Source organism: Neoarius graeffei, chromosome 6 (assembly GCF_027579695.1).
Source record: "Neoarius graeffei isolate fNeoGra1 chromosome 6, fNeoGra1.pri, whole genome shotgun sequence".
Taxonomy (NCBI): domain Eukaryota; kingdom Metazoa; phylum Chordata; class Actinopteri; order Siluriformes; family Ariidae; genus Neoarius; species Neoarius graeffei.
Window position 1 is genome coordinate 37,026,985 of NC_083574.1, and position 15,116 is coordinate 37,042,100.

The window sequence follows — 15,116 nt, forward strand, 5'->3', positions numbered from 1 at the left end:
CATTTTTTTAATTTAAAATGAAGTTGTCTATATAATAAGCGGAAAAGTTTGTTTGTTTGTTTGTCTGGAGCTAACGTCGCCATTTCTCAATGGATTTTCACCAAATTTGGCAAGTAGCTCCGGGGATGACCCAGAATTTTGCAGATATAAACAAAATTCATGTACGGGCCCCAAGGAGGTCCCTGGGGGGGCACAACATCCACCCACACCCTCCCTCAGTGCCCTTCACGTTACATTTATCAACACGAGTTCTTGACAGATCTTCACTAAACCTGGCATGTAGGTACAGGAGATGGCCACAATTTGGCAGAACTCAGAAATTCCATATTTGGGCCCCAGGGGGTCCCCGGTGGGCCCCTGGGTGGTGGATGTTTTGGATTTATTTTTTGTCGTCTTGGGTTAACATCACCGTTTCTCGATGGATCTTCACCAAATTTGACATGGAAGTCTGGAGGCAACCCAGAATTTTGCAAAACCTGGATAACCTACTACAGGGCTCAAAATTCGCGGTGGTCCGGTCACCTGAGGCGACTTAATTTGTCATTTGGCGGGTAATTCCTGTCACTAGGCAGCCCGGCTGGCTAGTTGAAAATAAAAAATATATATATGAAGCGAAGATTCAGACTAGGGCTGTGCGATATATCAGATATACTCGATATATCTCTGAAAATTCTGAGTGAGATACATAAAATTATTATATCGTGACTATCGAGTATTTTATGGTCATCTGCCGACTTGCGTTTGTTTAAAACCTTTCCCGGTGGTTTTCTCCCTGTCCCTCAGGCAGTAACGTGAGAGGCTGCCTAAGGGTAAAAAAAAGTCACACACACTCCAACCAATCCCGGGCGACATCTAGGTGCTGAAAGGAACTTGCAGGCAGTGTTGCCAGATTGGGCGGTTTTAAGTGCATTTTGGCGGGTTTTGAACATAATTTGGGTTGGAAAACGTCAGCAGTATCTGGCAACACTGCTTTCGGGAAGATTTTCTAGTTTCGGTTTACAGCGCTGACTCAGTTTGTGCAATCGCTGGTGTTGCATAGGCTACCGTGCAAGCTCTGGCAATTTCAGCGACTAATGGAAGCGGACGAATTGGTTCCTAAAAGAACTAGTAAGGGGTCCGTCATCTGGCATTTTTTTTTGGATATCGCGAGGAGGACGTGGAACAGCAAATGCCAATTTGTAAAGTGTGCAAAAAAAAAAAAAACAGTATCAAAATACTTGGGTCTTGAAATAAATGCACATTAGTCATGAACAATGGTAACTACTCTCTTTTGTGTTATTTTTGACAGAAGTAAAATTCATACATGAACAAATTTTGACGAGTTGATTTTCTGTTTGGATAGTTACTTTGGAAGGTAACTAGTCTAGCTGGCTGGTGAAAAAAAATATGAATTTCGAGCCCTGTACTAGTATAAAATAATGCTCCCCTTCTTAACTTAATCTGGAACATTCTTTATTTCAATTTTTTTTAACTCCAACATATTTTCTTCCTTTATTTTATTTTTTTTTTCCTCAGGTATTGTATACTCCATGACTTGATGTCTCTGCATTTTTCTTTCAGGACTCATCTCAGGGAAACTCTGTGTTTCAGATCAGCATGATCAACTACATTAAACAGAAATACCCTGAGCTACAGGTGGTGGGAGGAAATGGTGGGTCACTAAGTTTTGGTTCAGTTTGTGGGTTTTGTTTTTTTTTTCCTGCTGTTGACATTTAAGTCAAACTCAAAACTTGTACTGGAAGCCAGCACTGTTTCTATATTTAATAATAAATTGCAGAATGTGGTTCCAGGGTTTGAATATGGGTCACACTAACTCGCCTAGGACCTTACAGTTTGTGTCATGGATTTCTTTGAGAAAATTCATGTGAAAATTTCTATCATGTTCATGGGACCTTGGACGATCCTAAAGCTTTACTCCAAAAACTTTTTAGTTATGAATTTTGGCCCTCAGAACTTAATGTCTTCATTTTTACAATTCTTTCTTTCTTGAGTTGTGTGAAAATGAAAACTAGTGGCGATATAAATTTTTGAAAATTAAGGATTCTTAGTTTGAGTAAAAATAGTATTTTTTATTAATTTGATTACTTTAAAACATTCAGGAACAGCTATTTACATGAATACATGTCGCGAATTATACTTGGGGTTTCTAAGGGTGTATTCAGACCAGGATAGTTCGATAGTTCACTTGCTTTGGTCCGAACCAAATGTTTTTTTCATTTTGGTGCGGTTCGCTTTCACACTGTACATTTTAGTAAGCGGACCAAAATCTGTCAACAAAGCCACGTGCCCTGAGGTCGTTCAGCTATTGGTCAGAGACGACACGCGCACAAAGCGTTAAGTTCAAAAGTAGTCACGGAGGATAGCGCTGATGAGCGCACATCATGTTGTGACAGTTCTGGCTCTTCACGCAAGTCGCTAGTACCACCACTTTTTGAAAGAATGTCCCTGATTTTAATGTAGGTCTGACGGAGTTTCTTCACTTTTAGCCGACATTGTTCTGGGGAGCACGTGAACCCCTTCTCCTTCATTTTCTCACTGAATACAGCAAACACGTCGGCATTTTTGTGTGTTCTCTCCAAAAGCTCAGATATGTGGACATCTGCCCGTATATCCACAAGGGTACGCGTTTCTTCCTCGGCCCACGTTTGCCCCCTACTTAATTTTTGTACTCTGTAGTCTAGCCTACCACTGGTCTGAATGACTGAACGACTGTTGTAAGGTTCCCTTGACAACCGAAACAGTGTTTGCACTTTGCGGTGGAGTGTCAAGACTCTGTTTCCCATAATGCTCGACAAACGACAGAAGCTCCCGAGGTACAAAAAAGCAAAACTGTCGGATTAGGTCCGGTCTGCTTTCACACCTCCAAAAGATCCGCTCCAGGGTTCCTTTGGTCCGGACCAAGTCCAACCTTGCAGCTCGGTCTCGGTCCGCTTGTTTGGTCCAGACCAGAGTTCGGTGGTTTGTATTCAGACCAACCCAAAAGGTCCGGACCAAGGGAAATTTGGTTCGTTTGGTCCGGACCAAACAACGTAGGTGTGAATACACCCTAAATCTAGCTTGAAAGTTCCTATACACTTCAATCTGCTAAAAAATGTCCAGTTTAAATGGGAAACATGCTTCGGTTACGTTGTGTTCAGTATAATTTCCAGGGGTGCCAATAATAGTGGCACTTGTTGTTTTTGTTGAAAATAATTTCTTGATGAGGGATTTGTTTTTCCTTGAATAAATTTTTCAATTAAAGGTTGGATTTTTCTCATTTTTTCAGTGTGAGATGAAGCGACTTCAGCAAAAGGTGGATTTTATTTTTCCCTAACCCTTTTTACTGATCTTTACAAGGGGTGCCAATAATTATGGAGGGCTCTGTCTATCCATTGACTCCCTTATAAACCCAGCACAAATTTATTTCTGAATCCTTAATCCATCTTTTCAGATATCTGGTAGATCACAGCAAACATGTACAATGGTTTATTTCATAAAAAAAATTATGCCTTTTTTCTTTTTTTTTTTTTCCTAAACTTGCCACACAGAGAACTCGAAACAGTCACAGGGTTAAAATGTGCATTTAAACCATTTCCCATCACATTTACAGCACTTGATTTTAGTTGTATGGAAATTACATTTTGGGATTTGTACTCACACATTTAAATTCTTGATGATGGAATTACATTATTATAGCTTTAACGTTAATTGTGTTCTTTGGATTAAATTCCCTGAAATGTTCAATCAGAAAATCAACTGCTGTAAGTTTAGGGTGAAAAGACGATTGAGGCAGCTGATTGATTGATTATTGTTCGAGTCTTTTTATTTATTTACAACTTAATGTTTCATTTATAACTCCCGCTCTATAGTTGTGACAGCTGCACAGGCGAAGAATCTGATTGACGCAGGCGTGGATGCGCTGAGAGTGGGCATGGGCTGTGGATCCATCTGCATCACACAGGAAGGTGTGTGTGAGATCAAACATTTTATGATGAATACTGGCATTAATGCGTGTATGATAGACTTGTTAATGTGTTTTTGCCTGCAGTGATGGCGTGTGGGAGACCCCAAGGCACTTCTGTGTATAAAGTGGCGGAGTACGCCCGCCGTTTCGGAGTGCCTGTAATCGCAGATGGTGGGATTCAGACAGTCGGACATGTCGTGAAGGCTCTCGCTTTGGGAGCGTCCACAGGTAGCCATCACAGGCTGATCAAACCTGTAATGTAAACACTCCACTTGTATGATTCTTTACTGTACCACTTCTCTTACCTGTCTGTTCTGGTGCAGTGATGATGGGCTCCTTGCTTGCGGCAACCACAGAAGCTCCCGGAGAGTATTTTTTCTCAGATGGTGTAAGACTGAAGAAGTACCGTGGCATGGGCTCTTTGGATGCCATGGAGAAAAACAGCAGCAGTCAAAAACGCTATTTCAGGTCTTAATACCTACAAACACAAAATATGCTTACACTATTATTCGTACAGTTTCATTATGTGTCGCTTCACGGGATTTTTGTACCAGATGCTCTGTTTAAAGAACGCATAGAAATGGCGTTGAATCGTGCGCAATATTTTGCACTGTTTTGGCTGGCTGATCCAGTAACTATCAACAAATGATCTCCTCAATAGCGCCCCGATGGGATACATTTACCACTTTTAATATCATCCACGACTGAGCCAAATATAGATCTTCCTTCTGCCATGAAAATCAGTGAATGACATTTTGATTTGTAGTGAAAATGCGTCAATCATGTGAGCGCAGTTTTCGTGCAACATTTGCTTGGCGGCACTAATAGTTCACCACGTGCTTAAAGGAGATGGGCAGAACCTTAATTTTTAAATACATTTCTGAGTGGATAGTATCTCCATCCTTGACTCTTGTATATTGCATAAATGCTTGAAAGTTTGTGAACCCTTTAGAATTTTTTATATTTCTGCATAAATATGACCTAAAACATCAGATTTTCACACACGTCCTAAAAGTAGATAAAGAGAACCCAGTTAAAGAAATGAGACGAAAAATATTATACTTGGTCATTTATTTATTGAGGAAAATGATCCAATATTACACATCTGTGAGTGGCAAAAGTATGTGAACTTCTAGGATTAGCAGTTAATTTGGTGAAATTAGAGTCAGGTGTTTTCAATCAATGGGATGACAATCAGGTGTGAGTGGGCACCCTGTTTTATTTAAAGAACAGGGATCTATCAAAGTCTGATCACAACATGTTTGTGGAAGTGTATCATGGCACAAACAAAGGAGGTTTCTAAGGACCTCAGAACAAGCGTTGTTGATGCTCATCAGGCTGGAAAAGGTTACAAAACCATCTCTAAAGAGTTTGGACTCCACCAATCCACAGTCAGACAGATTGTGTACAAATGAAGGAAATTCAAGACCATTGTTACCCTCCCCAGGAGTGGTCGACCAACAAAGATCACTCCAAGAGCAAGGCGTGTAATAGTCGGTGAGGTCACAAAAGAACCCAGCGTAACTTCTAAGCAACTGAAGGCCTCTCTCACATTGGCTAATGTTAATGTTCATGAGTCCACCATCAGGAGAACACTGAACAACAATGGTGTGCATGACAGGGTTGCAAGGAGAAAGCCACTGCTCTCCAAAAAGAGCATTGCTGCTCGTCTGCAGTTTGCTAAAGATCACGTGGACAAGCCAGAAGGCTATTGGAAAAATGTTTTGTGGACGGATGAGACCAAAATAGAACTTTTTGCTTTAAATGAGAAGCGTTATGTTTGGAGAAAGGAAAACGCTGCATTCCAGCATAAGAACCTTATCCCATCTGTGAAACATGGTGGTGGTAGTATCATGGTTTGGGCCTGTTTTGCTGCATCTGGGCCAGGACGGCTTGCCATCATTGATGGAACAATGAATTCTGAATTATACCAGCGAATTCTAAAGGAAAATGTCAAGACATCTGTCCATGAACTGAATCTCAAGAGAAGGTGGGTCATGCAGCAAGACAACGACCCTAAGCACACAAGTCGTTCTACCAAAGAATGGTTAAAGAAGAATAAAGTTAATGTTTTGGAATGGCCAAGTCAAAGTCCTGACCTTAATCCAATCGAAATGTTGTGGAAGGACCTGAAGCGAGCAGTTCATGTGAGGAAACCCACCAATATCCCAGAGTTGAAGCTGTTCTGTACGGAGGAATTTTAGCCCATTCCTCCAAGCCGGTGTGCAGGACTGATCAACAGTTACTGGAAATGTTTAGTTGCAGTTATTGCTGCACAAGGGGGTCACACCAGATGCTGAAAGCAAAGGTTCACATATTTTTGCCACTCACAGATATGTATTATTGGATCATTTTCCTCAATAAATAAATGACCAAGTATAATATTTTTGTCTCATTTGTTTAACTGGGTTCTCTTTATCTACTTTTAGGACTTGTGTGAAAATCTGATGATGTTTTAGGTCATATTTATGCAGAAATATAGAAAATCCTAAAGGCTTCACAAACTTTCAAGCACCACTGTATATATTTTTGAGAGTTAAAATCAACCGCAAAGTTAGCATTCGAGCTGACCCAGCCAGCCCTGAGTGCGTGACGTCACAGCGGTAACCAGTGCTATTGACCGAGGCCAGACTCGGCAGGCGAGAGTGGTTGCAGTGGCCTCTTCATTTGGATTTATTAGAGATTCTTCGGATTCCTCAGATAGTAATACATCTGACTGCAATAGTCCTGAAATTGGAGTGTGTGTAAATGCTACTGCTATACACGTAGAACCGTATCAGTTTGAACCATCGGAAAGTGAATCCGATAGTAACACGTTGGCCACGGAGGCCTCCACCTTCCGAAACAAAACCAGAGAACAAAGCCGTCTAGAGAGTTGGATGGAATTGGACTGTCTCATGTGACTTTCATTAAAACAGGATAGGTGCTATAACTTGTGCAACATACATGTACACGCTAAGGTATTAGGCAGAGACCCGTCCACCCGTAAATTTGACGGGCGATTGCCGATTTCAACGGGCAAGTATACACACAGACGGATACTGAAACGGACGATAATGCCGAAAATTTTCGCACATGAATACTCCCACATGTCGTCCGATAAATCCAGTTATGTTCCGCCCACACACGGACTGGCCATCGGGAGTAGCGGGAGTTTTCCCGGTGGGCTGGTGGTTCAGCGTGGGCCGGCGGAGAAAAAAAAAAAAAAAAACAGTTGCGCGCTGGCCTTTAATATGATAAGCAATGTTAACAGTTTCTTTAACAAACTGTTAACATTGCTTATTACAGTTGCGCGCTGGCCTTTAATATGATAAGCAATGTTAACAGTTTGTTAAAGAAACTGTTAACATTGCTTATCATATTAAAGGCCAGCGCGCAACTGTTTTTTTTTTTTTTTTTTTTTTTCTCCGCCGGCCCACACTGAACCACCGGCCCACTGGGAAAACTCCCGCTACTCCCGATGGCCAGTCCGTGTGTGGTTCCGCCATCATTTACAAATCGTAAGAAACACAGTTTAATACGAAAAATACTGAAAACTTGAAATGAAAAATCAGAATATTTCATCGTTTCCGCCATTTTGGCCCGCACTGAATCTTGTAACATGCGGACTGAATAAATCGCGAATTCTGATTGGTCGAAAATTGCCAAACACCCTGCGTTGTAGTTTCCTCTTTCTTGGCGGGAGAACCGCATTTTTTTTTGCTGACTCACTCTTCTGGATCAAGATGAATCCCAACAAACGCCCCAAATTGAATGTGACAAAAACTGATTCGTTTTTCCACAAAAAGACAGAAAAGGTATGTGTGATACATTGATTAACAAGGGGGTTTCATTGGGGTATGGTAAAATAGAATACTGTTGGTTTTTTTTTTTATTAAATACTGTAACTAGATCAAAAGATTATATACAATTCATTGTTGTTTATTTTCTTTTCACTTTTGTTACCAAATCAAACACCATACATACATCTGATACATTCAGGAGTGAAACTGAAAAAAATACAAAGTAAAAATATGCAATATTTCTGATCAAAAATTACACGCCATTTCACCCTGAAAATGTCCTAGAATGCAGGAAATGAAGTCTAAATTTCAAAAATTTTCTGGGGGGGCATGCCCCCAGACCCCCCTAGAGGGACTTCGCGCCTGCGGCGCTCATCTTCGCACCTGCGGCGCTTATCAGGATTATATAAAATATTATTTTTGACTGGTAAATTTCTTTTTCTGCCTAATACCCTAGTACACGCATGCATTTTCACTGATATAACGTAAAAGGCTGATTAAATAATCAGATGAACTGAGACAATCACATTCTGAAGCAAATTAAATAATCTTATACCGGTAACTTAAACACACAATAAAAGTTACATGTATTAATCTAAATGCAGGTAAACAACGAGTGTTGTTCATCTCATCTCATTATCTCTAGCCGCTTTATCCTTCTACAGGGTTGCAGGCAAGCTGGAGCCTATCCCAGCTGACTATGGGCGAGGGGCAGGGTACACCCTGGACAAGTCGCCAGGTCATCACAGGGCTGACACATAGACACAGACAACCATTCACACTCACATTCACACCTACGCTCAATTTAGAGTCACCAGTTAACCTAACCTGCATGTCTTTGGACTGTGGGGGAAACCGGAGCACCCGGAGGAAACCCACGCGGACACGGGGAGAACATGCAAACTCTGCACAGAAAGGCCCTCGCCGGCCACGGGGCTCGAACCCAGGACCTTCTTGCTGTGAGGCGACAGTGCTAACCACTACACCACCGTGCCGCCCCAGGAGTGTTATGTAGCCAAATGAGAGTCGCGTCTTACCCATCTGTGTTCTCGCTTCTTGAAGGCCGATCTTGTGGCCGATTGTTTTTGAAACAATCTGACTTTCAGTTCTTTGTTCATTCGCTTCTTCCATGTAAGGGTGAGATATGCTTGCCTCAGCAGCAATATCCAGCGGAGAAATTTGACAACTGGTCCACTCATTCTCCATTTTCTCCATACTGCGTACTCCGCCATTACTGCTCAGCTCACACTCTGGGAGAACTGATGCAACTGAACTTGCTTTCCTTTTCTTGTAGTTTTCTTTTCCTTTAATTGTTGGTACTGCACCCTCTTTTGATACGGGCTTATAGCAAATGCGCCTCAACAGATCAGAGGTTTCATACGAGTCATCAGTAAAATGTGCCCGTGAACTTCTCGCAAAACGCGTCCAAATCTTTGCAGTTTGAACAGTCTTGGGCCATGAATGCAACATAAATCCACCTTCTGTCGTGTTGCTGCACCCGCCATCAACACATCTACATGGCATGGCGATAAATTGGCTCAAAATGGAGGATCGAAGTTGCAGTCAGCTGTTTTTTTTTTTTGTTTGTTTTTTTTGTTTTTTAGTATCGCGGAAATGGCGATGAGACCGATAGCCTTCCTGCGGTGAAGGTCATTCACTCAGACCGCTACCTATATGAATAATTTTAATCGTAAAAATTACGATATTAGATTTATTTTTAACGCTTAAAACTATTCCTATGCCATTCTTGAGGTCTCAAGGCATTTATAAACAAGTGAGGCCATGGTTCTGCATATCTCCTTTAACCTTTTTAACCTTCCGAGCAGCTTTTTGTGGTCTGTTGCTCAACAAATCTGGGATATTTGCCAATAATCCACAGTCGAGATTGTCTCCTGATGGATTCACAAGTTTCTGTATCATCTGCAGTCAGTGCCTGGAAAATGGCCCATTTTGGGTTGCATGCACATGATTTCATGTCAGATCTACAGTAACTTCCCTTGGTCTGATTCCACTTTGGTTTGTATTTCCTGCATACGGAGGCTTGGCAGTTTTAATGCAGCAGGTATAACTCAAAATCCATAATCTGAGCATCTGGTATGACAATTTGGTGGACTGACACCATAATAATGATTGTAGCATGTTTTATTTATAACTTGTCTTAATCTCCAGTATTAGTAATATTGAGGTACACAAAATTTAAAGGTCTTAACCTTTACTCGGGCGTGATGGCCAATATGTAGGGAGGACATATTTTAGAAATTTAAGTCACGTTTTTGGCTCCTATTTAACATTATTATTATTTTATACTTCTGTTGCCCCTTGTTACAGAATGGTCTGATCAAGATGTAATAGCATGATTTGTCATTTTTATTTATGACTTACTGTCATTTAAGTTTAGCCTGGCACATAATGGAGGAAGAAATGACTTACATTTTCTAAAATTGAAAATTATAAAATGTCGTTGTCTTTTTTCAGCTTTTTTTTTTGTTTGTTTTTTTCCCCTGTCCTCTCTGCATAGCTGAGTGTTTGTATTTCTGTGTGTGTGTGTTACAGTGAGGGTGATAAGGTGAAGGTAGCTCAGGGAGTATCTGGCTCGGTTCAAGATAAAGGCTCCATCCACAAGTTTGTGCCATACCTCATTGCTGGAATCCAACATGGCTGCCAGGATATTGGTGCAAAGAGCCTGTCCATCTTACGGTAAGTCCATGGCTCATGGACTCTTTAGCGCACTGGAAATGCTAATGGTGGATAGGAAACATTATGGGAATGGCAAGATGTGTTACATATCTGTCTACCTGGAAAAAAAAACAAGACAAACAAACAAACAAAAAAACCACGAGCTGTCAAATAGCCATCACTGATGCTCCCCTGCCAGGCTTGATGACTAGAATTAGGTGGTCTGTTGTTATAATCTCTACTCAGTATTAGTGCTTTTGAGAGGTACAGTCTCCTCAGTACACACACAGTAAAGCGTAATTAGTATAGTAGTACCATAAAATGGTACCAATTGCTCCTTGATCCTGTTTGAGGTTCCAGAAACCCCACCAGACCTGTCCAGTTGAAAAAGGGAAATCCGGTGCAGTATTCTGAGGTTTTATTTATTTAAATTAATTAATTAATTTTTTTGTAGCCAGTGTTCTTTGATGTTCTGTGGAGATGCTTTTCAGCCCACCACGGTTGTAACAAGTGCTTATTGAGTTATCATAGCCTTCCTGTCAGCTCAAACCAGTCTGGCCATTCTTCTCTAACCCACTCTTCTGTGTAACTATAAAATTAATTCCACCAACCCTCTCAGTCTAGATTTGGTTTCTAAACCTACACTGCAAAAAACTGAATTTGAGGAGAAAATTCCTTACTACGAGTGAAATTATCTTGCTGCATGGACGGATGATTTTACTTGACAAGACATCGTGGGACTTGTCCAGGGTGTACCCCGCCTTTCGCCCGTAGTCAACTGGGATAGGCTCCAGCTTGCCTGCAACCCTGTAGAACAGGATAAAGCGGCTAGAGATAATGAATGAATGAATGAATGAATGAATGAATGAAGACATCGTGGAATAAGTTGGTTACAATCTAGAACTAGTTTTAATAATCTGAGTTGGTGTCTTGTATTCTTCTACACTGCAAAAATATCTTGAGTTAGAATATCTTGAAGATGGTTGAAATGATCGAGCATTTCCTATTAGAAGAATACAAGACACCAACTCCTGAGATTATTAAAAGTAGTTCTAGATTGTAACCAACTTATTCCAAGATGGCTTGTCAAGTAAAACGATCTGTCCATGCAGCAAGATAATTTCACTAGTAGTAGCTGAATTTGAGGAGAAAATTCCTTTTCAGTTTTTCGCAGTGTAGTCCAACTATTCAGATATGGGGGCTCATTTATTTAAACTTTTAAAATTCTGGTTGTTTATTGGAGCCAAAGCACTTCATTCCTAGTCTGGCTAACGCGACTTCTTCAAAGCTCTGCGAGCATTTGGTCTGGCAAAGATGTTAAGTCCAACCGTTTCCCAAAGTACGTGGTTGACCCGCCTCCCTGAAATGCCTCAGTTTGCTACTGGTCGAAGCCAGAAAAGGCTGTGATGAAGCTTAAACCAATCACATCACTCTTTCCTCTGACGTATGTGACGCGACGGAAACTGCTTGAGTAGCAGGAAGAAGATAAATACCTCCAGGGCTGCTCTTTGCTCCGTTTTCAATGAGAACTTCCCGTTGAATGCTTTCTATACAGCATCTACCGCTGTGTCAAAGGCTTGCCGCTGCTCCATGTTCGTAATGTTTCTAGTGAATGAAGCGCTTCCGGCATAGATTCTGTAAACAATCTATGGCTTCCGGTCACAGTTCTACTACGTCACTGCCTTGAACACGCCTCTACCCAGGGCCGTTGGAGATGCTCAAAGTTGATTGGCTCCCGATTTTTCGGGAGCTTAGAAGAGCTGGAGATAGCTTGCCTTGCCAGACTACTTTATTCCTAGACTTTTTTTTTTTAACACTAACAGGACACATTAGTTGATGTTAATATTTAGGACTACTAGTTTAAAACCTTAGAACTGCCAAACTGGCTAGTATCTATAAGAGCTCTGTCATAAATACATGGATGCAAACGGCGCGCCTTTTGGCGGATGCCGCCTTTTTCACGGCTGTCTGGGGGACTTGTGTGAATCGTGCAGATCCGATGAGGGTTTTTTTGGGGGGGGGGGTTGGAGTGTCCGATTATAATTTCATCAAAGTAAATTCTGTATTAAAATTACTAAATAAGCAAATGCCGTTACAGTCCATGAAACATAGGAAGTATAAGTATGAGAAGAAAACAGTAAATCAGAAAGCTGCGCACGTAAAGCCAATTACGTAACTTATGTAACTTAGGTTGGACTGATGGAAATCCTTGCGCGTGCAATGAAGTGCAGCCAGCAGCAGATAATGGCGCGCAGCCAATTGGCTTTACGTGCGCAGCTTTCTGATTTACTGTTTTCTTCTCATACTTGTACTTCCTATGTTTCATAGACTGTAACGGCATTTGCTTATTTAGTAATTTTAATACAGAATTTACTTTGATGAAATTATAATCAGACACTCCAACGCCCCCCCCCCCCCCCCCCCAAAAAAAACAACTCATCGGATCTGCACGATTCACACAAGTCCCCCAGACAGCCGTGAAAAAGGCGGCATCCGCCAAAAGGCGTGCCGTTTGCATCCATGTACAGTGGTGCTTGAAAGTTTGTGAACCCTTTAGAATTTTCTATATTTCTGCATAAATATGACCTAAAACGTCATCAGATTTTCACACAAGTCCTAAAAGTAGATAAAGAGAACCCAGTTAAACAAATGAGACAAAAATATTATACTTGGTCATTTATTTATTGAGGAAAATGATCCAATATTACATATCTGTGAGTGGCAAAAGTATGTGAACCTTTGCTTTCAGTATCTGGTGTGACCCCCTTGTGCAGCAATAACTGCAACTAAACGCTTCCAGTAACTGTTAATCAGTCCTGCACACCGGCTTGGAGGAATTTTAGCCCGTTCCTCCGTACAGAACAGCTTCAACTCTGGGATGTTGGTGGGTTTTCTCACATGAACTGCTCGCTTCAGGTCCTTCCACAACATTTCGATTGGATTAAGGTCAGGACTTTGACTTGGCCATTCCAAAACATTCACTTTATTCTTCTTTAACCATTCTTTGGTAGAACGACTTGTGTGCTTAGGATCGTTGTCTTGCTGCATGACCCACCTTCTCTTGAGACTCAGTTCATGGACAGATGTCCTGACATTTTCCTTTAGAATTCACTGGTATAGTTCAGAATTCATTGTTCCATCAATGATGGCAAGCCGTCCTGGCCCAGATGCAGCAAAACAGGCCCAAACCATGATACTACCACCACCATGTTTCACAGATGGGATAAGGTTCTTATGCTGGAATGCAGTGTTTTCCTTTCTCCAAACATAATGCTTCTCATTTAAACCAAAAATTCTATTTTGGTCTCATCCGTCCACAAAACATTTTCCAATAGCCTTCTGGCTTGTCCACGTGATCTTTAGCAAACTGCAAACGTGCAGCAATGTTCTGTTTGGAGAGCAATGGCTTTCTCCTTGCAACCCTGTCATGCACACCATTGTTGTTCAGTGTTCTCCTGATGGTAGACTCATGAACATTAACATTAGCCAATGTGAGAGAGGCCTTCAGTTGCTTAGAAGTTACCCTGGGGTCCTTTGTGACCTCGCCGACGATTACACACCTTGCTCTTGGAGTGATCTTTGTTGGTCGACCACTCCTGAGGAGGGTAACAATGGTCTTGAATTTCCTCCATTTGTACACAATCTGTCTGACTGTTGATTGGTGGAGTCCAAACTCTGTAGAGATGGTTTTGTAACCTTTTCCAGCCTGATGAGCATCAACAACACTTTTTCTGAGGTCCTCAGAAATCTCCTTTGTTCGTGCCATGATACACTTCCACAAACATGTGTTGTGAAGATCAGACTTTGATAGATCCCTGTTCTTTAAATAAAACAGGGCACCCACTCACACCTGATTGTCATCCCATTGATTGAAAACACCTGACTCTAATTTCACCTTCAAATGAACTGCTAATCCTAGAGGTTCACATACTTTTGCCACTCACAAAGATGTAATATTGGATCATTTTCCTCAATAAATAAATGACCAAGTATAATATTTTTGTCTCATTTGTTTAACTGGGTTCTTTTTATCTACTTTTAGGACTTGTGTGAAAATCTGATGATGTTTTAGGTCACATTTATCCAGAAATATAGAAAATTCTAAAGGGTTCACAAACTTTCAAGCACCACTGTAAATATAACCACGGTGGGTTGTGAGTTCAGCCACTGGAACAAAATGTAAAAACGACAATCCCCAAGCCTAGGGGATCATCAGACCCCACTTTGAGAATTTAAAGGTATTCCAAATCCTGTGTCTCGAATGCCTGTTTTCTGTGTTGTGTAGCTCTATGATGTACTCTGGAGAGCTGAAGTTCGAGAAGAGGACCATGTCTGCTCAAGTGGAGGGCGGCGTCCATGGCCTGCACTCGTAAGTCTCCGCCCACTCTGCTCGCTTCCACTCAGGCCGCCTGAGCCATCAGTCACCCTGCCTCTGTGACTCTTTCTCAGTGCCCCTTACGCAATGCTGGCGTGCTCAGTGACCGCTCCAGCAGCTGTCAGACAGAGCCTCACAGAGCGCTCAGGACACACAGGTGCTGAGACTGACAAATAGCCTGTATCTCTTGTTTCTCACGCTTTTGTGGACCATTTTCACATACACAGTGATAAGTCATGCTACTGACTCCCACTGACACCAAGTCCTCTTTTGTGGTGTTTATCTTTCACTTGGGCAAAAACGGTGCTCTGTGAACAATGTGAGTGACCCTTAATATATT

At 41.5% G+C, this 15,116-nt stretch overlaps 1 protein-coding gene across 1 annotated transcript in view; it reads left to right on the forward strand.

Annotated features, from left to right (window-relative positions):
* impdh1a (IMP (inosine 5'-monophosphate) dehydrogenase 1a) overlaps positions 1–15,116 on the forward strand; it is a 77,560-nt gene that overhangs the window by 41,582 nt on the left and 20,862 nt on the right. Inside the window, exons 9-14 of the mRNA XM_060923616.1 lie at positions 1,561–1,651; positions 3,849–3,944; positions 4,028–4,171; positions 4,267–4,411; positions 10,279–10,422; positions 14,687–14,770. Coding sequence (XP_060779599.1) covers positions 1,561–1,651; positions 3,849–3,944; positions 4,028–4,171; positions 4,267–4,411; positions 10,279–10,422; positions 14,687–14,770 — 704 coding nt within the window. The remainder of the gene's footprint in view (positions 1–1,560; positions 1,652–3,848; positions 3,945–4,027; positions 4,172–4,266; positions 4,412–10,278; positions 10,423–14,686; positions 14,771–15,116) is intronic.